This window comes from Neoarius graeffei, chromosome 13 (assembly GCF_027579695.1).
Source record: "Neoarius graeffei isolate fNeoGra1 chromosome 13, fNeoGra1.pri, whole genome shotgun sequence".
NCBI classification, from domain to species: domain Eukaryota; kingdom Metazoa; phylum Chordata; class Actinopteri; order Siluriformes; family Ariidae; genus Neoarius; species Neoarius graeffei.
Window position 1 is genome coordinate 12,010,813 of NC_083581.1, and position 27,306 is coordinate 12,038,118.

At 40.4% G+C, this 27,306-nt stretch overlaps 1 protein-coding gene across 3 annotated transcripts in view; it reads left to right on the forward strand.

Annotated features, from left to right (window-relative positions):
• Positions 1-27,306, forward strand: part of arsh (arylsulfatase H) — an 84,965-nt gene that overhangs the window by 38,146 nt on the left and 19,513 nt on the right. For all 3 annotated transcript variants that reach the window (XM_060937259.1, XM_060937257.1, XM_060937258.1), the window contains one exon: positions 10,945-11,368. In XM_060937259.1, coding sequence (XP_060793242.1) covers positions 10,945-11,368 — 424 coding nt within the window. The remainder of the gene's footprint in view (positions 1-10,944; positions 11,369-27,306) is intronic.

Sequence of the window (27,306 nt, forward strand, 5' to 3'; positions counted from 1 at the left end):
TGGGCTCGGGACATAACAAACAGTATCCACCATGGAAGAGACGATTAGAGGCCAAGATAAAGAGAAGTTAGCCAGCTAGCTGAACTACAGAAAGGGAACATGGTGAATAAAGGGGCACCCAGGAAGTACAACTCACTCTCCATACCAGAGGCACTCGAAACTGCCAAACAGCGACTAACAGCTCTGGCCACCTGGTTGAAGAGATACACCAAGGAGGGAGAGGCCAGGAGAATAAACAAGCTGTTCTCCACTGAACCAGCCAAGGTGTACTCTCAGTGGCAGGGAAACAACAACCGGTCAGACCCACCAAGAGCTGAGGTGGAAAAATACTGGAAAGACATATGGGAAAGAAGGGCATCACATCCTCAAGTTTGAGGGTTCTGCGCAGTATCTTCGATGTTCCTAGTACTGCGCTCTTCTGGACTGAGGCTTCAGATGTTGTTCCTGGGATTTGCTGGAGCCACTCTCCCAGTTTGGGGGTTACTGCCCCAAGTGCCCCCACTACCACGGGGACCACGCAACCCTTGACCTTCCACATCCGTTCCAGCTGCTCTTTCAACCCTTCATACTTCTCAAGTTTCTCATGTTCCTTCTTCCTGATGTTGGCGTCAGCTGGGATCGCCACATCTATCACCACCACCCTCTTCTGCTCTTTGTCCGCCACCACTATGTCCGGTTGGTTAGCCAGGATCTGTTTGTCAGTCTGGAAGCTGAAGTCCCACAGAACCTTGGCCCTGTTGTTCTCAGCCACCTTCTGTGGTATGGCCCATTGGGACTTGGATACTTCTATTCCATACTGGTTGCAGATGTTCCTGTATACTATCCCAGCCACTTGGTTGTACCTCTCCATGTACGCTGATCCAGCTAGCATCTTACACCCTGCTACTATGTGCTGGACTGTTTCAGGGGCTTCTTTGCACAGTCTGCATCTTGGGTCTGATCTACTCTGGTAGATCCTGGCCTCTATGGCTCTTGTGCTTATGGCCTGTTCTTGTGCTGCCATGATTAGTGCCTCTGTGCTGTCTGTCAGTCCTGCATTATCCAGCCACTGGTAGGATTTCTTGATATCAGCCACTTCCTCTATCTGACAGTGGTACATGCCATGTAGGGGTTTGTCTCTCCAGGTTGTCTGTTCCTCCTCCTCCTCCTCTGCACTCTCATCAGGGTTCTGCTGCCTGAGACATTCACTTAGCAGTTCATCCTTTGGGGCCATCTTTCTGATGTATTCTTGGATTTTCGATGTTTCATCCTGGACCGTGGTCTTGATGCTCACTAGCCCTCGGCCTCCCTCTTTCTGCTTAGTGTATAGTCTCAGGGTGCTGGACTTGGGGTGGAACCCTCCATGCATGGTGAGGAGCTTTCTAGTCTTGATATCTGTGGCTTCTATCTCCTCTTTTGGCCAGTTTATGATACCAGCGGGGTATCTGATGACTGGTAGTGCGTACATGTTGATGGCTCGGACCTTGTTCTTACCATTCAGCTGACTTTTCAGGACCTGCCTTACTCTCTGGAGGTATTTGGCTGTGGTTGACTTCCTTGTGGCTTCTTCATGGTTTCCATTAGCCTGTGGGATGCCAAGGTACGTGTAGCTGTCTTGGATATCACCTATGTTGCCTTCTGGTAGGTCAATCCCCTCAGTCCGGATCATCTTGCCTCTCTTTGAGACCATCCGGCCACACTTGTCCAATCCGAATGACATCCCTATGTCATCGCTGTAGATCCGGGTGGTGTGGATCAGCGAGTCTATTTCTCGCTCGTTTCTGGCATACAGCTTGATGTCATCCATGTAGAGCAGGTGGCTGATTGTTGCCCCACTACGGAATCGGTACCCGTAGCCGCTCTTCGTGATGATCCGACTGAGGGGGTTCAGGCCTATGCAGAACAGCAGTGGTGATAGCGCATCTCCTTGGTATATGCCGCACTTGATGTTGACTTGGGCAATGGGTTTTGAGTTGGCCTCTAGGGTTGTCTTCCACATTTCCATTGAGTTCTGGATGAAGGTCCTTAGGTTCCTGTTGATCTTATACAGTTCCAGACATTCCAGTATCCATGTGTGTGGCATTGAGTCGTAGGCTTTCTTGTAGTCAATCCAGGCAGTGCACAGGTTGGTCTGTCTCTTCTTACAGTCTCGGGCAACTGTTCTATCAACCAGTAGCTGGTGCTTGGCTCCTCTGGTGTTACTGCCAATCCCTTTCTGTGCCTCGCTCATATATTGAGCCACATGCTTGCTCATTTTTGCCGCAGTGATGCCTGACAGGGCCTTCCATGTTGTGCAGAGACAGGTAATTGGCCGGTAGTTGGATGGGATGGGTCCCTTCTGGGGGTCCTTCATGATTAGGACTGTCCTGCCTTGGGTTAGCCATTCTGGGTGGGTCCCATCCCTCAGCAGCTGGTTCATCTGTGCTGCTAGGCATTCATGGAGTGCAGTTAGCTTCTTCAGCCAGTACGTATGGATCATATCGGGGCCTGGTGCTGTCCAGCTCTTCATCTTTGACGCTCTTTCTTGGACGTCTGCCATTGAGATGGTTACTGGTTCTTGTTCTGGGAGGTTGCTGTGGTCAGCTCTTAGGTCCACTAACCATTGGGCATCGGTGTTGTGTGATGCCTTTCTTTCCCATATGTCTTTCCAGTATTTTTCCACCTCAGCTCTTGGTGGGTCTGACTGGTTGTTGTTCCCCTGCCACTGAGAGTACACCTTGGCTGGTTCAGTGGAGAACAGCTTGTTTATTCTTCTGGCCTCTCCCTCCTTGGTGTATCTCTTCAACCGGGTGGCCAGAGCTGTTAGTCACTGTTTGGCAGTTTCGAGTGCCTCTGGTATGGAGAGTGAGTTGTACTTCTTGGGTGCCCCTTTATTCACCATGTTCCTTTTCTGTAGTTCAGCTAGCTGGCCAACTTCTCTCCGTGCTGCCTTTATCTTGGCCTCTAATCGTCTCTTCCATGGTGGATACTGTTTGTTATGTCCCGAGCCCACCTTGTGTCCAAGCATCTCCATGATTACTGTTGCTGTACTGTGTATCAGCTTGTTGGTCTCAGTGATGGTTCTTGTGGAGATTATCTTCAGAGCAGCATTCACATCTACTAGTAGATCTTCTGAAGGTACTTGGCAACTCGGCTTCGGTATTCGTCGGGGGCTCCAGGTTTCCAGTTGGGTCACGATCTTCCTTCTCAGGTCAGCAGCTCTTGTGTTGAGGCTGTTAGCTGTTGGGGCTTGGTACCCAATCTCTGGTTGTGGGGATGATGACATCTCCCTGCTGACCTGTCTTCCTGGCTCCCCCTTGCCGTAGCATCGTTGTTGTATTTCATTAATCTCTAGTTGTGATAGTAGATTTCAATTACGGATGTTGGTGTATATATATATGGGCTAAATTGAATGGGCTAAAATTCCTCCAAGTCGGTGTGCAGGACTGATCAACAGTTACCGGAAATGTTTAGTTGCAGTTATTGCTGCACAAGGGGCTCACACCAGATACTGAAAGCAAAGGTTCACATACTTTTGCCACTCACAGATGTGTAATATTGGATAATTTTCCTCAATAAATAAATGAGCAAGTATAATATTTTTGTCTCATTTGTTTAACTGGGTTCTCTTTATCTACTTTTAGGACTTGTGTGAAAATCTGATGATGTTTTAGGTCATATTTATGCAGAAATATAGAAAGTTTTAAAAGGGTTCACAAACTTTCAAGCACCACTGTGTACACACGTGTGTGTGTGTGTGTGTGTGTGTGTGTGTGTGTGTGTATATATATATATATATACACACACACACACACACACACACACACACACACACACGTGTGTATGTGTATATATCAACATGTACGCACTACCAGTCATCAGATACCCCGCTGGTATCATTAACTGGCCAAAGGAGGAGATAGAAGCCACAGATATCAAGACTAGAAAGCTCCTCACCATGCATGGAGGGTTCCACCCCAAGTCCAGCACCCTGAGACTATACACTAAGCGGAAAGAGGGAGGCCGAGGGCTAGTGAGCGTCAAGACCACGGTCCAGGATGAAACATCGAAAATCCGAGAATACATCAGAAAGATAGCCCCAAAGGATGAACTGCTAAGTGAATGTCTCAGGCAGCAGAACCCTGATGATAGTGCAGAGGAGGAGGAGGAACAGACAACCTGGAGAGACAAACCCCTACATGGCATGTACCACCGTCAGATAGAGGAAGTGGCTGATATCAAGAAATCCTACCAGTGGCTGGATAATGCAGGACTGACAGACAGCACAGAGGCACTAATCATGGCAGCACAAGAACAGGCCATAAGCACAAGAGCCATCGAGGCCAGGATCTACCAGAGTAGATCAGACCCAAGATGCAGACTGCAAAGAAGCCCCTGAAACAGTCCAGCACATAGTAGCAGGGTGTAAGATGCTAGCTGGATCAGCGTACATGGAGAGGCACAACCAAGTGGCTGGGATAGTATACAGGAACATCTGCAACCAGTATGGAATAGAAATACCCAAGTCCCAATGGGCCATACCACAGAAGGTGGCTGAGAACAACAGGGCCAAGATTCTGTGGGACTTCAGCTTCCAGACTGACAAACAGATCCTGGTTAACCAACTGGACATAGTGGTGGTGGACAAAGAGCAGAAGAGGGTGGTGGTGATAGATGTGGTGATCCCAGCTGACGCCAACATCAGGAAGAAGGAACATGAGAAACTTGAGAAGTATGAAGGGTTGAAAGAGCAGCTGGAACGGATGTGGAAGGTCAAGGGTTGCGTGGTCGTGGGGGCACTTGGGGCAGTAACCCCCAAACTGGGAGAGTGGCTCCAGCAAATCCCAGGAACAACATCTGAAGCCTCAGTCCAGAAGAGCGCAGTCCTAGGAACATCGAAGATACTGCGCAGAACCCTCAAACTCCCAGGCCTCTGGTAGAGGAGCCGAGCTTGAGGATGACATGGATATATATATAATATTAGTGTGTATATATGTATGTATATATATGTGTGTGTGTGTGTGTGTGTATATATATATATATATATATATATATATATATATATATATATATACACACACACACACACACACACACACACACATACATATATATATATATATATATATATATATATATATATATATATATATATATATATATATATGTGTGTGTGTGTATATATATATATATATATATATATATATATATATATATATATATATATATATAAAATATGTATGTGTGTGTATATCCACAGTGTGTGTATGTATATGTGGGAAAGGGGGATTGTGAATTGGGCAAATGCCCCCTAGACCGGCCAGGCATTTCAGAGTTTTTTTTTTTAAATATCCCATTCTCATCCCTGAATGTTAGCTAAGAATAAGCTAGCTGATCGATAGAGAGACCTTTATTGTCACTGTAATGCATAGTACAACAAAACTGGTTGGCTGTACTTTGCCAGTGCACGTAACATATAAATAACAGATCAATGCTAAGACATGTTTAAAAAAAAAAAAATTCGAGATATTGCACAGAGCCTAATCTAGGGCGTGTAATTACTGATAATACGCGTTTTTTTATATGTCTGTCGCACATCCACTTTTTGGGCACGAGAGTGATATCACGTATCTATTCATTTTGTCGCGCGTTTATAAGTAGAGCGTGTAGTCGCGTTTTACTGAATCTTGTGCATATCAATTTGTCAGCACCAGCTAGCAAGCACTGCAGTAAATATAGCGTTGTTTACACACCAATCGGAAAATATCGGAAAGGACCGAAGTATTCCGAATGGTTTATTTAGCGGGTAGTTTTGTGAACTATTATATCATTGGTCACTGAACTGGAAGACAGTTTATCTCAACCAATCGTGTGAAGTGTTTTAAAAAATACCCAAAAGCACATGGCATATCGTTCTGTCTCATCCAAACATAACAATGTCAAAACGCGTGGTCACGTTGAAGGACCTTTGGACGAAAAAAGAAAAAAGCAAACAAAACGAAGACACAGTAGTGAGTATTATGTTATTAATCATATTCAAATAGTAAAGGTGCTTAGTTGATATACAAGTTTGTGTACAAATATGATCTTAGAGTAATTATGACACTGTGAAGACATACTAAGTCATTTGATTCTGATTGAGAATGGTTTTTGAAGTTTGAATTTGATATTTTCCTAATGCCAATATACAATTAGTTTGATAATGTTTGGTATTATGTAAGTTTTATTTAAAAATATTATGAAATGTATTTTATCTGTTCTTGTGTAATTGTAGGTACTGTAAGATTGTAAATTATAGAGATTATACAGGGAGTGCAGAATTATTAGGCAAGTTGTATTTTTGAGGATTAGTTTTATTATTGAAAAACAACTATGTTCTTGATGAACCCAAAAGACTCATAAATATCAAAGCTGAGTATTTTTGGAAGTTGGAGTAGGGCTTTCTTAGTTTTAGCTATCTTAGGAGGATATCTGTGTGTGCAGGTGACTATAACTGTGCATAATTATTAGGCAACTTAACAAAAAACAAACATATACCCATTTCACTCATTTATTTTCACCAGGGAAACCAATATAACAACTCAACATTCACTAATATACATTGCTGGCATTCAAAAACAAAAAAAAAACAAATCAGTGACTAATATAGCCGCCTTTCTTTACAAGGACACTCAAAAGCCTGCCATCCATGGATTCGGTCAGTGTTTTGATCTGTTTGCGATCAACATTGCGTGCAGCAGCAACCACAGCCTCCCAGACACTGTTCAGAGATGTGTACTGTTTCCCCTCCTTGTAGATCTCACATTTGATGAGGGACCACAGGTTTTCTATGGGGTTCAGATCAGGTGAACAAGGAGGCCACGTCATTAATCTTTCTTCCTTTTGACCCTTTCTGGCCAGCCATGCTGTGGAGTACTTGGATGCGTGTGATGGAGCATTGTCCTGCATGAAAATCATGTTTTTCTTGAAGGATGCTGACTTCTTCCTGTACCACTGCTTGAAGAAGGTGTCTTCCAAAAACTGACAATAGGACTGGGAGTTGAGCTTGACGCCATCCTCAACCCGAAAAGGTCCCACAAGCTCATCTTTGATGATACCAGCCCATACCAGTACCCCACCTCCACCTTGCTGGCGTCTGAGTCGGACTGGAGCTCTCTGCCCTTTGCTGATCCAGCCACGAGCCCATCCATCTGGCCCATCAAGACTCACTCTCATTTCATCTGTCCATAAGACCTTAGAAAAATCAGTCTTGTGATACTTCTTGGCCCAGTCTTGACGTTTCATCTTGTGTGTCTTGTTCAGTGGTGGTCGTTTTTCAGCCTTTGTTACCTTGGCCGTGTCCCTGAGTATTGCACACCTTGTGCTTTTTGACACTCCAGTGATGTTGCAGCTCTGAAATATGGCAAAACTGGTGGCGAGTGGCATCTTGGCAGCTTCACGCTTGACTTTCCTCAGTTCACGGGCAGTTAGTTTGCGCCTTTTTTTTTCAACGCGCTTCTTGCGACTCTGTTGACTATTTTGAATGAAGCGCTTGATTGTTCGATGGTCACGCTTCAAAGGCTGGGCAATTTTAAGAGTGCTCCATCCCTTTGCAATATATGTCACTATTTTTGACTTTTCTGAGTCCGTCAAATCCCTCTTCTGACCCATTTTGCCAAAGGAAAGGAAGTTGCCTAATAATTTTGCACACCTGATATAGGGTGTTGATGTCATTAGACCACACCCCTTTTCATTACAGAGATGCACATCACCTGGTATGCTTAATTGGTAGGAGGCTTTCAAGCCTATGCAGCTTGGAGTAGGCCAACATGCATAGACAGGGTAATGTGGTCAACATACTCATTTGCCTAATAATTCTGCACTCCCTGTATACTTTTTAGGAAGTCTGAATTTTGAGATTATCTCCAGTCATTTATGTCAAAATCTAGTTTAAACATAGGTAGATTGTTTAGTGTTTTTCACTTTCATGAAAGGTGGTCTAAACAAAACAAATATAATATCATTTTTAAATATTTGATCGTGATTTTATTCAGAAAGTCAGATTTTTCATCTTATTATTAATTAATAGTGCCAAGACTACATGGATTTTAGACTTAACTATATCAAATGATGTAATATTAACCTAGTCATATTTGATATGCAATATTAACCTAGTCATATTTGAAATGCAACATTATACTACTGGTGGTCAAATTGGTAAAAATTGGCTAGTCACATGATTTATAGTAAAACAGTAACCTAGTCATATAACAGAAAACTAGTCATATTTGTAAGGTTTTGCAGTATATAATTCTTCATATAGTTTTTGATCTAAAATCTTTACATTTTTAAAGTTCAGATCTGATCATAATGTTTGTGTAATACTATAAACTGTGGATAAGTTTTTGCTGATATGGTTTTCATATCACTGTATATGTATAATGCCATAATTATGATTAACATCGGATATGAATGTTTGTTACATGTATTTAGTTTTATTAATAAAACTGTTCTGTTTATAGATGCACTCTTGAAAATATCTACCAATGTATTACGTATTTTTCTGTCCCCACTAACTGGAACAAATGAGGGATATTTTTACCCATGTTAATATTTTCTGTCCCCTGTTTCTACAACTAGTGAGGGATCTGTCCCCTATTTTCAAATTCCTAGATTAGGCTCTGTTGCACATTTTGAGTGTTCATGCTGTTTGAGTGTGCATGTTCAGTGCTGTTATGGCTTTGGCATAAAAAACTGTTTTTTCAGTCTGTTTGTTCTTGTTTTTATTGCCCTGAAACCCCTTCCAGAAGGCAACAGTTCAAATCGATGATGTCCAGAATGTGATGGGTCCTTGAGGATACTGTGAGCTGTTCTGAGGCAGCGTGTTATGTAAATTTCCTCCAGGGAGGGTAGAGAGGAGCCAATAATTTTTTGAGCTGTGGAGATGACCTTCTGGAGTGCTTTCTTCTGTGCTGCTGAGCAACTGGTGAACCAGGTAGAGCTGTAGTAACTCTGCACACTTTCAAGATAACACTAGTAGAAGGACACCAACAGTTTGTCAGCCAGGTTGTTTATTTCTGAGTATCCTCAGGAAATGGAGACGCTGCTGTGCCTTCTTTGCCAGTGCTGCAGTGTTATTCCAGGACAGGTCATCCACATGTATGCCCAGGAACCTGATGTCCAAAACCCTCTCCATGCAGTCTCTGTTGATGCACAGAGAATGTGGATCAGACTTTTTCCTTCTGTAGGCAATGATCAGCTCTTTAGTTTTTGAGGTGTTCAGGACCAAGTTGTTCTCTGTGCACCGCACTGACGGCCTCTGGACCTCATCTCTGTATGCCACCTCATATTCTCCAGAGATGAGCCCCACCACAGTTGTATTATCTGCAAATTTAATAATGGCGTTACTCTGATGTGTGCGGGTGCAGTTGTATGTGTAGAGTATAGAGCAGGGGGCTTAACATACAACCCTGTGGAGAGTTGGTGCTGAGACTGAGGGCTGTAGAGAGATGGGGGGGGCTACTCTGACTCTCTGAGAGCGATCAGTCAGGAAAGCTCTGATCCAGTAGCAGATGGTGTGTGACAGTCCTAAGTCCAGTAATTTGTTGACCAGTCTGCTTGTGGTGATTGTGTTGAAGGCAGAACTAAAGTCTATGAAGAGCAGCCTTGCACAGCTCCCCTGATGTTCCAGATGGGTCAGTACTGTGTTGAGAGCTGTGACAATGGCATGTACACTGGTATGTAGAAGTTAATCTAGAAGAATATCCACAGGTAACTAATAAAAAAGGACCACAGTTTTTATTTTACCGTGCCATGGGTTTTTTCCCTCTTAAATGTAGGATATAAAACGTTATAAATGTACCTTTGCTCTGCCTTGAGAATAAGGTTCAAGAATGCAAAATGTTATGATGCAAGGTATGTGGCTACTAGAACCCATAATATGTGGATCCAGATGGAAAATGCCACACCTGCTACAATCACCCACAACAATATCCAGGTCCTATAGCTTTGGTGGTGGTAAACGCCATCTACCTTAGAAAAGGACTAAAGTATTTCACATCCAGCAGTGGATCCAGAGGCTGGCATTGTTTCTGAGGCAGGCTTACACAGTAGGCATACCAAGACCCATGCAAACTCATTCACACCTAGGGGCAATTTTATTCTGTGAGTTGCCAATGCTACCCACTGCGTCACCATGGTGGCTTGAGTTCACATCCAGTAGTTGCAAAACATAGGCATGGTAAGGCTGAAGGAAGGAACAGCAGGACAGTAGTGTCCTCCTTTGCTGCCTCAAAAGGAACACTTCAGCTCAGGTGTTCAGTGGCTTTGGTTGTTGGTGCCAGTTTGCTGTTCTCCTGGGATTTTCAAACACAACAATCTCTTGAGTTTGCACAGAATGGTGTGGAAAACAAAAAACTTCCAGTGAGCATCAGTTCTGTGGGCAGAAATGCCTTGTTGAAATAGTAACTCAAATAAGCACTCAACAAACATGGCGAGTAGAAAAGCATCTCAGGCTACAGTGGGCACAGGAACACACAAACTGGACAGTTGAAGACCAAGTGATGAGCTGATGAGAAGCAGCTCTTGACCCATATCTGCATGACCTTATGCATTGTGCTGCTTGCACATGATTTGGCTGATTTGGATAATTGCATGAAAGAGCAGGTGCATAGACTAGACTAAGTGTTCCTGTGAGTCTATATGTAACCTGCAGTTGACTTTCAGCTTGAGAGGTATGTAGTGAATGTTGGGGCCTCCAGTGTGTACATTACTAAATGGTAAAAGGAGGAATATCATCAGCAGTGATGAAGCAGGTTAGCACTCACACACGTTCTTAGGTTCTGGGTTCTTGCTGGCACTTGATTTCTGAACCCTTGGTTGTGACTCGCTGTCTACAGCCACATGATATGAGGTGTAAGAGTCGCATTGTCAATATATATATATTTTTTCCTCTTTCACAATAACTAGAGCTGAGTGATTTAATGAGTACTTTTGGATTCTGTCTAGGAAAGTGGCACTTGGGTGTGAGCTGTAAGAGCAGGAATGATCACTGCCACCATCCCAACAGCCATGGTTTCGACTACTTTTATGGTCTTCCCTTCACCCTGTTTAATGACTGCAAACCTGGAAACAGCACTGATGTGCTAGGTGACCTTCAGAAGCTGTTGTGGCACATTTTCATGCCATTAGCACTGGCACTGTTGACCCTAATCATGGCTAAAATTATTAGACTTCTGGAAATCCGCTCCACATTGCTCATGTTCCTAGCCATTGTTTACGTTCTTTGTTTTTTGACATGGTACATTCCATTTGCATTCTTACAAACCTGGAATTGCATCATCATGAGGAACCAGGATGTAGTGGAACAACCAATGAATCTGGACACGCTCACTCAAAAGCTAATGAAAGAGGCAGAGCAGTTTGTTGAGAGGTGAGGTCAATGTTTTATTTATTTATTTATTTATTTATTTAAAAAAAGTTTTATCTAGTAAGATTCTTATGCGTTAACATATATTTTAAGTTTGGTTTTATGAAAAGCAATATGAAATTGATTATTTTCCTTTTACAGCATTCCCAGAATTATTTTATTCCTCTTATTCTGTACTAATCTGCCAACTCTGAAACACATTTTTATTTTGCAATGTTGTAGAACATCTTCAAATCAAGTTAGTTACTGTTATTGCTAACGTTATAGCAGCTATAAACTTCATCAAACTCTTATTCACTCTATGGAAGTTAATCAGACCAAAAAAAAATTCAGTTTACACATTTTCTACACAGAAAACTGTAAGACACCTGAATAAAAGATACACAAGGTCATACAATATTGTCTTGGTAAATATTTACATTTTTATCTGAAGCAGAGCTACTGTTACCACCTCAAAGGGGAAATTGGAAAATTTTCCAATAACCAAGCACCCTGCCGTGGTTGAGTCCACTTTTAACACAGCAATCTGTGAACAGTTACAGTTTTTCATTTATTAATGACACCTGTTTATGGTTTCATTTAATGCTGTGGAACATCTTTAGAACAAGTTCATTCCTGTTCTCGCTTAAGTTATTGTAGCTATAAACAGTTGGTCCCTCACCAGCCTCTGTTTTTAGCTTTTTTTTTATCACTTGAAGTTAATGAAACAAAAAAAGCACAGTTTGTCGTGTTATGAAGTGTAAACACCACTCACTGAAGATTACAAATTAAAGTTACAGCTTTAACTATGACTGTTAGAAAGTGCTGACACATTCAGCATATCAATAAATGTGTATTCCTTTGTTACAATCCTGATTCCCAAAAAGTTGTAATGCTGTGTAAAATGTAAGTAAAAACAGAATGCGCTGATTTGCAAACCTTTTTTTAAAATCTATTTTTAATTGAATACAGCACAGATACATACATGCATACATGCATACATACATACTGTACTTTATTTCATGTCCAAACTAAGAAGCTATGTTTTTGTAAATATACACATCTTCTGAAATTGATGCCTGCAACACATCCCAAAAAAGTTGGGACAGGGGCTTAATGCCCCCCCCCCCCCAAATCACCTTTTCTTTTAACAACACTCAGTAAGCATTTAGGAACTGAGAACACTAATTATTGAAATTTTAAACATGAAATTCTTTCTCATTCTTGCTAGATATATGATTTCAGTTGCTCAACAGTCTGGGCTCTCCGGTGTCATTTTGCACTTCTTAATGCGGCAAACATTTTCAACGGGAGACAGGTAGGCCAGTTTAGCACTCACGCTCTTTTACTGTGAAGCCACACTGTTGTAATACAAGCAGAATGTGGCTTGGAATTGTCTTGCTGAAATAAGCAGGGACGTCCCTGAAAAAGATGTAGTCTGGATGGTGGCGTGTTGCTCCAAACCTGTGTGTACCTTTTCAGCATTAATGGTGGCTTCACAGATGTGCAGGTTTCCCATGTTATGGGATCTAACACACCTCTGTAGCATCACAGATGCTGGCTTTTGAACTTTATGCTGGCAAGTTAGGTCAAGTCCATTTTATTTGTATACTGTTTTAACAATGTCATAAAGCAGCTTTACAGAAAAATATGAATTTTAAACATACTAGGGCATCTCAAAAAATTAGAATATTGTGAAAAAGTTCAATATTTTCCATCAGTTATTTAAGAAAGTGAAAGTTATATATTATAGACTCATTACACATAAATGTTTCAAGCATTTTTCTATTTTAATTTTAATCAGTATGGCATACAGTACAAAAACATTAAAAAAAAACCATCTCAAAATATTAGAATATTTCATTTAGAGTTTGAGTAAAACAGTATGAACACAGTGCATCTCTCTGTCTAGTTCAGTACACACAACCACAATCATGGGGAAAACTGCTGACTTGACTGTTGTCCAGAAGATGATCACTGATGCCCTCCACAAGGAGGGTAAGCCACAAAAGGTCATTGCTGAAAAGGGTGGCTGGAAAAGGTGCACAAGCAACAGGGATGGCCGCAGTCTTGAGAGGATTGTCAAGAAAAGTTGATTCAAGAACTTGGGAGAGCTTCACAAGGAGTGGACTGAGGCTACATCCACACGACAACGGCAACGAGATGTTATTTAAAAATATATCGCGTCCAAATGGGCAACAATCAGTAAAATATCAGGTCCATATGGCAACGCAACGCTTGCTGAAAACGATGCAATACACATGCCACACCTCTAGGGGCGCTGTAAGACGGTCCCTTCGGAGACATCAGAACAATAGAAGAAGTAAGGACGCATGCGCATAAACTATTATGCGCGAGACTTCATATTAGCCACAAAGTCAGGAAAATCTGTTTGTAAAATTACATTATAATGACCAAATACAATGAAAAGTATTTTTCCAGTCTCACCTGTGAAAGGTAATCCCATGTGATCTCGTTTGGACAGCAAACCTGTTGGTAAAGTTAAACGCAGCTAATCTTTATTCTCCGCTTTGACCTCTCCAAAATGGCGGCGAGGATGACACATGATTCTACGCGGAAGGCGGCGTCTTTAATGGTCCGGAATAAATTGAATGATACACGTTGATGGATTAATTTGCTGTTTCTCACCTGTGAAAGGTAATCCCATATGATCTCGTTTGGACGGTAAACCTGTTGGTACATTTACAATACAGAAATGCAGCTAATCTTTATTCTCCGCTTTGACCTCTCTAATATGGCGGCGAGGATGACGTATGATTCTACACGGAAGGCAGCGTCTTTAATGGTCTGGAATAAATTGGATTAATTTGCTCCTCTACGCCCTTTTTGAGGAATGTATTGTCGGACTTAAATCAACATCTGAAGAGGTGAGATCGCTCCTTTTTTCCCCTATTTTTGCTGGCGGGATTGCACCATTACACAATATTCACAGTGAAAATATTTTGTAAGCGCGTTTCATGAACCAAGTTATAGGATTTGTTGACAACTCGCATCGCGATGAGAAAATCATTGGCACTACTGGTGTTAAGAATCAGACCATTTCATAAATGAATATTTTGCTGTAGAGCTGCAGTGTTTGTACAATTGCATGTTTTTGCTTCACTATTACTGTCACTATTCTGCTTCTTGCATTACTACTGTGAACTAACACTGAACATAATAATAATAATAATAATAATAATAATATCCAAGCTCGTGTTTCACTCTCACTAGTGCTCTGTAAGGCTTTTTCCTGGTGATATCCTGGTGATATTCGTTACACTTCTACCCGGCGTGAAGCACTCACAGTCATGTGGTTGTGACATCACAGTGAACAAATCCGTTCTACTCATCCAGACGACTTCACAACGGCAACGTTGCCAGATCTTTCCACTCTGGAACCCGTTCTCAAAAAATTGCGTTTTGGGCACCCAAAACGCCGGTGCCGTGTGGACGCCAGGCCTAAACGATAAGCAATTGTATCGGAGTCACCTGAATCCGTTGCCGTGTGGACTGGGCCTGAGACTGGTGTCAGTGTATCAAGACCCATCACGAACAGACATCTTCAAGAAAGGGGATACAACTTTCGCATTCCTAATATCAAGCTACTCCTGAGCCAGAGACAATGTCAGTGTCTTATCTGGGCTAAGGAGAGAATGAAATGGACTGTTGCTCAGTGGTCCAAAGTCCTCTTTTCAGATGAAAGTACATTTTGCATTTAATTTGGAAATCACGGTTCTAGAGTCTGGAGGAAGAGTGGAGAGGCACAGAATCCAAGGTGTTTGAAGCCCAGTGTGAAGTTTCCACAGTCTGCGATGATTTGGGGTGCCATGTCATCTGCTGGTGTTGGTCCACTGTATTTCATCAAGTCCAAAGTCAACACAGCCATCTACCAAGAGATTTTAGAGCACTTCATGCTTTCATCTGCTGACGAGCTTTTTGGAGATGCTGATTTCCTTTTCCAGCAGGACAGCACCTACCCACAGTGCCAAAACCACTACCAAATGGTTTGCTGACCATGATATTACTGTGTTTGATTGGCCAGCCAACTTGCCTGACCTGAACCCCATAGAGAATCTATGGGGTATTGTCAAGAGGAAGATGAGAAACACCCGACTCAAAAATACAGATACGCTAAAGGCCACTATCAAAGCAACCTGGGCTTCAATAACACCTCAGCAGTGCCACAGACTGATCACCTCCATGCCACACCGCATTGATACAGTAATTCATGGTAAAGGAGCCCCAACCAAGTATTGAGTGTATAAATGAATATACTTTTCAGAAGTTGGACATTTCTGTATTGTAAATCCTTTTTTGATTGATCTTGGGGAATATTCTCATAATTTGAGATACTGGATTTCTGATTTTCATGAGCTATAAGCCATAATCATCAAAATTAAAACAAAAAAGGCTTTAAATATTTAACTTTACATGTAATGAATATAGAATATATGAAAGTTTACCTTTTTGGTTTCCTCCAGGTTTCCTCCGGAGCACCCGGAGGAAACCCACGCGGACGCGAGGAGAACATGCAAACTCTGCACAGAAAGGCCCTCGCCGGCCACGGGGCTTGAACTTGGACCTTCTTGCTGTGCGGCGCCAGCGCTAACCACTACACCACCGTGCCGCCCGAGAACACTGATTGATTGCTTTATTCCAAACAGTAAAGCAGAAAAATAAATGAATAAATGCAATAATCAAAACAACATCATGAACGAACAGAATAGCGTAGCCACAAGGCAATAACATAATGTTCGGAAAGGATTAGGAAGAAGCAAATAAGTTATCAAATCCTAACCCTCTATACCACCGCTAATCAAATGTCACTTTCTGCCATCATATTTTATATATGAGTACGCTCAGTGTAAATGAGTACAACCCCTTTGAAAATTAACATTTTAAACAATATCTCAATGAACACAAACAATTTCCAAAATGTTGAATAGACAAAGTTTAATATAACATCTGTTTTTAACTTATAACGTGAAAGTAAGGTTAATAATATAAACTTGGATTACACACTTTCAGTTTTACTCAAATTAGGGTGGTGCAAAAATGAGTACACCCCACAACAAAAACTACTACAACCCCGATTCCAAAAAAGTTGGGATGAAGTGCAAATTGTAAATAAAAATGGAATGCAATGATGTGGAAGTTTCAAAATTCCATATTTTATTCAGAATAGAACATAGATGACATATCAAATGTTTAAACTGAGACAATGTATCATTTAAAGAGAAAAATTAGGTGACTTTAAATTTCATGACAACACATCTCAAAAAAGTTGGGACAAGGCCATGTTTACCACTGTGAGACATCCCCTTTTCTCTTTACAACAGTCTGTAAACGTCTGGGGACTGAGGAGACGAGTTGCTCAAGTTTAGGAATAGGAATGTTAACCCATTCTTGTCTAATGTAGGATTCTAGTTGCTCAACTGTCTTGGGTCTTTTTTTCGTCATATCTTCCGTTTTATGATGTGCCAAATGTTTTCTGTGGGTGAAAGATCTGGACTGCAGCCTGGCCAGTTCAGCACCCGGACCCTTCTTCTACGCAGCCATGATGCTGTAATTGATGCAGTATGTGGTTTGGCATTGTCATGTTGGAAAATGCAGGGTCTTCCCTGAAAGAGACGTCATCTGGATGGGAGCATATGTTGCTCTAGAACCTGGATATACCTTTCAGCATTGATGGTGTCTTTCCAGATGTGTAAGCTGCCCATGTCACACGCACTAATGCAACCCCATACCACCAGAGATGCAGGCTTCTGAACTGAGCACTGATAACAACTTGGGTCGTCCTTCTCCTCTTTAGTCCGAATGACATGGCGTCCCTGATTTCCATAAAGAACTTCAAATTTTGATTCTTCTGACCACAGAACAGTTTTCCACTTTGCCACAGTCCATTTTAAACGAGCCTTGGCCCAGAGAAGACGTCTGCGCTTCTGGATCATGTTTAGATACGGCGGCTTCTTTGAACTATAGAGTTTTAGCTGGCAACGGCGGATGGCACAGTGAATTGTGCTCAGAGATAATGTTCTCTGGAAATATTCCTGAGCCCATTTTGTGATCTCCTCCAATACAGAAGCATGCCTGTATGTGATGCAGTGCCGTCTAAGAGCCCGAAGATCACGGGCACTCAGTATGGTTTTCTGGCCTTGACCCTTACGCACAGAGATTCTTCAAGATTCTCTGAATCTTTTGATGATGATATGCACTGTAGATGATATGTTCAAACTCCTTTGCAATTTTACACTGTCGAACTCCTTTCTGATATTGCTCCACTATTTGTCAGCGCAGAATTAGGAGGATTGGTGATCCTCTTCCCATCTTTACTTCTGAGAGCCGCTGCCACTCCAAGATGCTCTTTTTATACCCAGTCATGTTAATGACCTATTGCCAATTGACCTAATGAGTTGCAATTTGGTCCTCCAGCTGTTCCTTTTTTGTACCTTTAACTTTTCCAGCCTCTTATTGACCCTGTCCCAACTTTTTTGAGATGTGTTGCTGTCATGAAATTTCAAATGAGCCAGTATTTGGCATGAAATTTCAAAATGTCTCACTTTCGACATTTGATATGTTGTCTCTTGTGAATACAATATCAGTTTTTGAAATTTGTAAATTATTCCATTCAGTTTTTATTTACAATTTGTACTTTGTCCCAACTTTTTTGGAATCGGGGTTGTACATCTAGTACTTTGTATGGCCTCCATGATTTTTAATGACTGCACCAAGTCTTCTAGGCATGGTATGAACAAGTTGGCAACATTTTGCAACATCAATCTTTTTCCATTCTTCAAAAATGACCTTTTTTAGTGACTGGATGCTGGATGGAGAGTGATGCTCAACTTGTCTCTTCAGAATTCCCCAAAGAAAATAAGTTCTTTACACCACAAAAGTGAAGGCTACAAGATCATCAGCAAAGCTTTGCTTATCAGTCAGAATACTGTAGCAAAAGTGGTACAAAAATTTCAGAAAGATGGAACTGCAACCATCTCACAGAGACGTCCAGGTCATCCACTGAAGTTAACACCTCGACAGGAGCGTCTTCTGATGAGAAGGGTTGAAGAAAATCGGCATGCAAGTTCACTGCAGTTATCTAAAGAAGTAGAAAGCCAAACTGGGGTGACTATTTCCCATGACACAATACAGCATACACTGCAGAGGAATGGCATGCATGGATGCTGTCCACGAAAGAAGCCTCTCCTAAAGCCCAGGCACAAAAAAGCCCCCCTAGAGTTTGCCAGGGCCTATGTTGACAAAGATGAAGTCTAATGGGACTCTATACTCTGGAGTGATGAGACCAAGACAAATGTTTTTGGAACTGATGGCTTCAAAACTGTATGGTGTCGCAAAGGTGAGGAATACAAAGAAAAATGCATGGTGCCTACAGTGAAACATGGTGATGGCAGTGTCCTTATGTGGGGATGCATGAGTGCTGCTGGTGTCAGGGAGCTGCATTTCATTGATGGCATCATGAATTCAAAGACGTATTACTCTATACTGAAAGAGAAGATGCTACCATCACTCCGTGCCCTTGGTCGCCGTGCCCTTGGTCGTCGTGCACTTTTCCAACATGACTAAATACACATCTAAGGCCACTGTTGGATTTCTGAAGAAGAACAGGGTGAAAGTGATTCAGTGGCCCATTATGTCTCCTGATCTGAACCCAGTTGAACACCTATGGGGAATTCTGAAGAGACAAGTTGAGCATCACTCCATCCAGCTTCCAGTCACTAAAAGAGGTCATTGTTGAAGAATGGAAAAAGATTGATGTTGCAAAATGTCGCCAACTTGTTCATTCCATGCCTAGAAGACTTGGTGCTGTCATTAAAAATCATGGAGGCCGTACAAAGTACTATATGTAGTGGTTTTTGTTGTGGGGTGTACTCAGTTTTGCACCACCCTAATTTGAGTAAAACTGAAAAATGTGTAATCAAAGTTTTATATTATTAACCTTACTTTCACGTTATAAGTTATACAGAGGTTATATTAATATGTTATGTCTTTTCAACATTTTGGAAATTTTGTGCTCATTGAGATTGTTTAAAATGTTACTTTTCAAAGGGGGTGTACTCATTTACACTAAGCACTGTATATTATCAATAGAATGTTATTGTAATTCCTCCTCCCTATACCTCATCAAAATCTGTTCCTTATAGACCCCTTTGCATGTTTGTAAACAAACCGACCGTTGCCAGGATGCGCGCGCAGCCTGGACCCAGAAACAATGGCGCTGCCCATAGACCGGCATTTATGAGCTGTCAGATTATGCCAAACAATTGTCGTTACAAGATCGAGAATGCTACATAAATAAGTTAACTCTAACAAGTGGACATCGCCTACCGGATCCGTATTTAATTAAAGAGTGGACGGACGATGTTAGTAAGTTCCCTGGTATACAATGGCCAGATATATACTCGTACCTTATTGACAAGACTTCAGTGTACACCCATGAAAAAAGACTTCGTGCCTACAAGTCTTTAGACGCATATGATTGTTATGTGCGGGCATGTACAACTTGATTAACAATGGGACATTCATATTCATTTTGTTTTAATCAAATTATGCCAGTGATGTGATGGCAATGTGGCTTTAGCTACAACAGCAAATACCAACACTAAACAGCAATTTGCAGGAGGTAATGGCATGAAAGGAATGATAGTGTAAAGAGTGCAGCTAAGAGAAATCAGAGCTGTGTAAAAAGCGAGAGGCAGAGACCAGAAATGAAACTGAACGGGGCGGGAGCTAGGTTAGAGCAGTCAACGTAAGTTGGCATTTAGAGTGAGGGCACACAATTTTACCTTTCCATCCTTGCTTTAAAATTGTGATTTTTGGCATACACAAATAATGATGGCACAAAATCTGGACTGCTTGAGTCAAGCGAGACCTCTCCTACAAACAAAATTGCATGCAAAGCTAAGTTAACATGTTAACAATATTCATTACATTGTGTAACTATGACCCAGCTAATAAGACAAATGTTACCAAAGTATTTTGCTACATCAATAAACGAAGACAAGAAAGAATAAAAAAGAAAGATTTAATAAATAGCCTGATCTTACCTGTGATGAAGTGGGCGCTGCAAACCCGCGTATTTTTGATAGTGCTTTCATCCCAGTCTACACGTTTGATGGCTTGTAGTCATAGACGTCGGCGAGAGGTTTTTTTTGAATGGGTGAGATCCTGCTGGAATTCTGAACATTTTAACCCCATCACTGCTACGATTCTGGCACCTGACAACACAACAACTAGGCATTTCTGAGTCTTTTTTGGGTCCAGGCTGCACGCGCAATTTCCGCTTACGTATGAATGACGTTTACTGCGAAGGGGTCTTTTTTTTTTTTAAACTGGTTTATAGTTGTACATTTCATGAGCTCCACATTCAAACTGTTCCATAGCTTTACTCCACAAATAGAGATACTGAACATTTTTAACGTTGTCCTAGCACTACGAGTTTTAAATTTCAATTTCCTCCTAAAATTATAGCCGCCCTCTCTATCTGAGAACATTGTTTGGATATTCCTTGGTACTTTTATAATTCCTTACTTTGTACATTATTAAGGCAGTTTTATATTCTATAATATCCCTGAATTTTGAACATTTTGAATTTAAGAATAGTGAATTAGTATGATCTTGGTAACCAGCACTATGAATTATTCTTATAGCTCTTTTTTGAAGTATAGTTATTGCATGAAGTGAACACTTTTTATACGCATTTCCCCACACCACTGAGCAGTAATTTAAGTACGGTAAAACCAGGGAACAGTAAAGAATGCGGAGTGAATTATAGTCCAGGACGTGCTTAGCTTTACTCAAAACAGATATGCTTCTTGATAGTTTAATTAGTATGCATTTTATGTGATTTCCAAGTAATTCTATAATCTGTTATTACCCCAAAAAATTTATTAGAAACTCAATGTCAACACCATCTACCTGTACATTTTATTGCCTTATTTATTTTATAATTATTAAATATGATTTTTGTTTTAGACAGATTTAATGATAATTTATTTCGATCAAACCAACTTTTTAACCTGCACAATTCTGAAGAGATTGTTTTCTAACTCATGCAAATTTGTTCCAGAACAAAACACATTTGTGTCATCTGCAAATAATACCATCTTAAATATCTTGGATACATTGCACGTATCATTTATATAAAGGCTGAACAGTTTAGGACCCAATACTGACCCTTGGAGGACACCACAAGCAATATTCAAATGAGTTGACACAGTCACCCAACTTCACAAATTGTGTCCTGTTGCTCAAATAACTTTCTCATCCAATTTAATACAACTCCCCTGATCCCATATTGTTCCATCTTATTAATTAATATATCATGATTAATAGTATCAAAAGCTTTTTGGAGATCAATAAATATTCCAGCAACATATTTTTTATCATCTATAGTGTTCACACATGCAAACTCCTCACCTTTCGGCGAAATTCGCCGTTTTGGTCCCAAAATAGGTCACTTGTGTGAATCGTGTAGATCCGAAGAGTTTTTTTTTTTGGGGGGGTAGGCAGGCTACAACGCTATTGTTGCCAAACATTTCACTTACAAGGTTACAGCCAATCAAGATAAACAGTTACTAACACGCTTCTTTTCCATTGGAGTTCTGATCAGCTGGTGCGCAACCCACTGCTGGTTGCCAGTCCTCGCTTACGAATATTCCACAGATTCAGACCGCAAAGTCACCTTTTTATAGAGAGATCTGGCAACCTCATCTCGCGACTGAATCTGAACATACCAATGGAACAGTTTCCAGCGCGCTCGGGGGTGAATAACCATGGGCGGATCTACCGGGGTGGCATATGCCACTCTAAAAGAAAGCCTTGCCACCCCTGCTGCCACCCCAGTTGGCAGCGACGAATTCAAAGAAAAATTACGGCCAATTTGACATTTACGTGCGCGAATTTCCAATGTCCGACTGTGGCGAATGCAGCACGAGATAACGCCAGAGATTGGTTGTTTTGGAAAATTGAGAGGCGCGAAGCGAGGGAGCCAGGAGTCGCGAGGAAAGGAGACACGGGAGGAAAGGGGTAAAAGCTGATTAACTATCTATCAAAAAATGAAATTATAATGAATGAACAGTGCTAGTATAGTTGCGATGCTGATTTTGAGAGGATAAAAATCAGGTTGGAGAAGGTTATTTAGCTAACTGTACATGTAAGGCAAAAAAAAAAGTGTGTTTCCGGTAACCCGACCGATCGAGAATTTCCGCGTCGAAATTGCCGACCGTAAAGTTTTTATTACAAATTTCCCTCGATATTTTAGTGTAAGTGGCGTTAGTTTGTCATAATTTTTTGTTTCAACGCATTCAAGTTGTGAAAGAAACGATAAAAAGTAAAATGTTTTGCCACTTCTATCAGCCCTTCTGGCTGTAATGCAAATTGCTTCCTCTTCAGTATACAAGTGCACTTCCATGGCAGGAAAAACACTACATTTTGCCGCCTATGTAGTCCCCTATTTATACAAATAGGAGTCATTCAGGATTCAGCCATGTTTTTGCTCCGTGTTTTTGCTCGACCCAAGTTCTACAGTAGGCTAGGCGAGGCCGGCTGCTTTTAATGGAAGTAGCCTAGCCTAGGACGTTAAACCATATTTTCACGTTATTTCTTGATAAGGTGTTTTCACATTATCACATGAAAATATCATTAAATTACGTGATATGTTATTACATGATAAATATATTGTAAAAACGTGATAACTCTGTTAACAATATCTTTTCACGTAATTACTTGAGTCTAAGCCAATTTTTTTTTTTTTTGAGTGTGGCAGCAATACGCTTCCGCAGATCATAACTCGAACTCTTGCGATATTTTTTTTATTCGTTTAAAGATTTAAAACACTTATTTTATTATGATGTGTGGTATAAAGGATTCTGTGCCAAAATACTATTTTGTAAGATGTTTACTTGTGTTAATTTTTTCGAACAAAATAAAACAAATTAAGAAAAAAATTTCCTACCTACCGACCTTATTTTAGTATTTCATGTTACCTGAAACACACTTTTTTTTTTTTTTTTTTTTTTTTGGCCTAATGTTAGCTAGGTCTGACATTAGTTTTGTGTAAAGTCGGCCACAAAAGTTAATATTGATTCACCGTCTGTCAAGGAAAACATTGCTATTGGCTGAAGCTTATGATTCAAATATTGAGGATCTTAAACATGAGTTACATCAGACGAGGAGAGTACTAGACAGAAAAAAGGGGGAACAGGAGAGTCCTACCACTCTCATGGAGTTCACTGTTTTTGGACCCATACCAAGATGATGATGATGTTTTTTTTTGAGTTGTTCAGGTTGTGTAAAATAGCGGTTGTCTTGCCTGTGAGCAGTGCATCCTGTGAACGAAGTTTTTCATCTCTCAGGCTCATAAAGACTTATTTGCGGTTGACTATGACAGAAAAGAGACTATCAAGTTTGGCTGTACTCAGCATTGAATCAAAGCGCACAAAAGCATTAGATCTTGATAAATTTGTGAAGCGTTTTGCTGAGCAACATGGAAATCGCCGCATTCAGCTGTTGTAGGCATGACAAGTTCATGTTATGCTCACTGGTGAGCCTTTACAAAGCGTGAGAAAATAAAACTATAAAATGTGACACTGGTGTAAATGGTTTAAATCATGCTGAACTTGAAGCAGTGTTGTTATTGTTGTTTTTTAGTGTCTGTTCTTTTGCATATACAGTATAAAACTGTCCAGAAACGGTATAGACCTCATCTGAGAATGTGTGTTCTTTGTGAACAATAAAGGCATGAGATTAAGTTTATCTGTATGAGTTTGTAAATGGCAGTCTGTGCCCTTTTGTAGTGTGTACATACTATTTGTCGTCAAACTGTGATTAAATTCAGTATATATACATGTCTGTAATACGTTGCCACCCCTCAAAAATTCCTGCCCCCCTCTTGCCACCCCATAAATATTTTTCTAGATCCGCCCCTGATTTCACATAGGTGATGTCTTTAAGAAAATTGACAGACAGGGATTGGCCAGGTGTGTCCTCTGGGGTAGGTCTGTTAGATAGCACAGGCAGTAATATATACCTTTTTGTAAATAGCCCACTGTGTTGTACACAGGGGTGAAAATTAACTTCACAAAATATCAAACTTTACCGGCCACTGACAAATAAATGGTACAATTTACCGGCCACTCAACAGTAACTTATTAAGACATGTTTATGGAAAGTTATTTTGTACTGTATTAAATTCAAGATGTCACTGGTTGCAATTTTTTTTGTAACGTAGACTACGAAATGTACTTTTGCGCGCGTGCCGTGTCCCCGTGCATCCTTCTCACCTTTTTCACCCCTGACCAGTTTGCATGCCTGATAGTGTTACTGATTTCTTCAATTGATTCCATTAGTGCCAGCTCTGTTGATCTATTTGCTCTCAATCCATATTGACTATCACTGAGTAGTTTGTATTTTTCAATGAATTTATCTAATCTGTTTATTGAATAGTTTTTTGGAGAATTGAGGAAGTAAAGAAACGGGTCTGTAATTTGTGAAGTTGTTTGTCCACAGATTTATACAGTGGAATTACTTTTGCTATTTTCATATTGCATGGAAATGTACCGGTTTGAAATGACAAGTTACAGATGTATGTTAATGGTTTAGAAATCCCCCCCCCCCCCCAATAATAGTTTTCACGAGTTTCATATCAATATCGTTACAATCTGTGGATATTTTATTACTACATTTATTAACTATATCAGTAATTTCCCTCTCATCTACTGGTGTAAGAAACATGGAACAAGAATTCCTCTTTATAATATTATTAATACAATCATCATTTGTTACCGGATCAGAGAGATTTTGAGCTAATTTTGGTCCAACATGAACAAAAAAATTATTAAAACTATTAGCAACTGCATCCAGAGCCATCTTTTAATAATACTATTTAATATATTCCATATTCCTTTAATATTATTTTTGCTATTATCTATTAATTTGCCATAATAATTCTTCCTACATCTCCTTATGATACTCGTTATTAACTTTATTTTTATATTTTCTGCCTCTTTGGTTCTTAATTTAATAAATTCTCTATATAGAGTATTTTTCTTCTTTTATAGGCATTTTGTAATCCCTTAGTAATCCAAGGTTGGTCATTATAGTTTTGTACTATATTGCTTCAGTGGGCAATTCTTATCATATAATAATTTGAATATACTTAAGTTATCATATGCTCTATCAATGCTATTCTCTGTATAAACTGATTCCCAATCTTGCAGTAATCATTATTTAATGCAAACATGGCTTCCTCTGTCCTAACTCTTCTGTACTTAAGTTTATGTTCAGTCACATTTCTCTTGCAATTACAGTCATAAATTGTAAAAACTGGTAGATGATCACTAATATCATTAATTAATATTCCACTTACGCTATTATCTATGTCATTGGTAAATATATTATCTATTAAAGTAGCACTATGGTCAGTAATTCTGGTGGGTCTGGTAATTTTTTGGTGAAGACTCATACTTTACATGGTATTAATAAATTCCTCAGTCATACTGTGCTTATTAGGGTTCAACAGATCAATATTTGTATCCCCACAAATGAAGATAACTTATTATCTGCTGTAAATGTCTTTTCTACCCAGTCCTTAAATGCCTCTATGCTATTAATTTTAATTGTTAAACATTCTAATAAATTATCAATCACCGTTGTCATTGCCATCTATTGGCTTATAATTCAAATTACAGTCCACATACTCCACCACTCCTCCTCCACCTTTATTTTTCCTGTTTATATAATTAAATTCATATCCAGCCAGTTCAAAATCCACTCCTTTCTCCATGTCAATATAGGTCTCCAATATGGCAATTATGTTGAATGGATGAGTAAACTGACTTAAGTATTTCTTGTGTTTGAAGTTAGCGTACATGCTTCTGCTGTTGAAGTGTATTATTGATAATTTTCCCACAGCCTTAGTGGACTGATTGTACTGTTCCTCTGTGTAATAGTGGCAATTGTCATTAATTGTTGAAAGAAAATTATTGTCCAGGTCTGTCATTTTCTATATCCAGTAGTTTATGGTCAGTGAATTCATGTGGTTTCAGTTCCAGGTTTTCATAATCAACACAACAATCGTTAGCCGAGTAGTGTTCAGAGTAGTGGATGAAAAAGTTATTTCCGTGTGTGTCATGGTTAAGTTTGGTGTAGTGTGACGTCGGTATTGATTACCTTACAGTCCCGATAGCCAGCACTTGTATTTGTCCAAGTCCTCGATATTTCATATGACCAGAACTCTAGCCGCCTCTGGTGTACCATTCAGCTTAATGAATACTTTGCAGTTGGTTATCCATGTAGATTGAATTTTATTTTTCTTTCTTCAGATGACATGCTTTTCTGGCGATGTCAACATTGCGTTTTGTCAGGTGCTCGTTGATGTAGACGTTTGTACCTTTTCAGTTTCCTTCCTTGTTTCAGCAATGCAGCTTTGTTTTCGATTGACAAATCTCATTATGATGGCAGTGTTTTCCTTGTCTCTCCTGGGTAGAATGTGGCAGGCCTCAAAGTTGCTGCAATCAAGATCAATTCCCTTTGGGTGTAGGAATGCCGACACTTGTTGCTCCACAGAGTTGCTGCCCAGTTCGTCAGATTCTCCCTCCCTTGTCATCGCTTTTGTATATGACATGGGTTTAATCTGAATCCCACTGACGATGACATTGTTCATCCTGGTGTATACTGTTCTAGTTCAACAACTCTGCTTTCCAGGTGGGCGAGACGCCGGTCCTTCTCGGCGTTCTGCAGCCTTAGCGACTTCACTTCCATCACCAGATCCATGATGGTTTTCTGTTGTTGTTTAACGGAAACTTTCTCTGCCAGAAAGTGGAGTGACCTTTTTAATGTCCTCGCCTTCCTTGGCTGTAAAGTTATTTTTTGGAGGCATAATTCACCAATAAAGCCATCCAATTCGTTAAAATGTTTGGAGAGTGATAACTGACTTCAAAAAT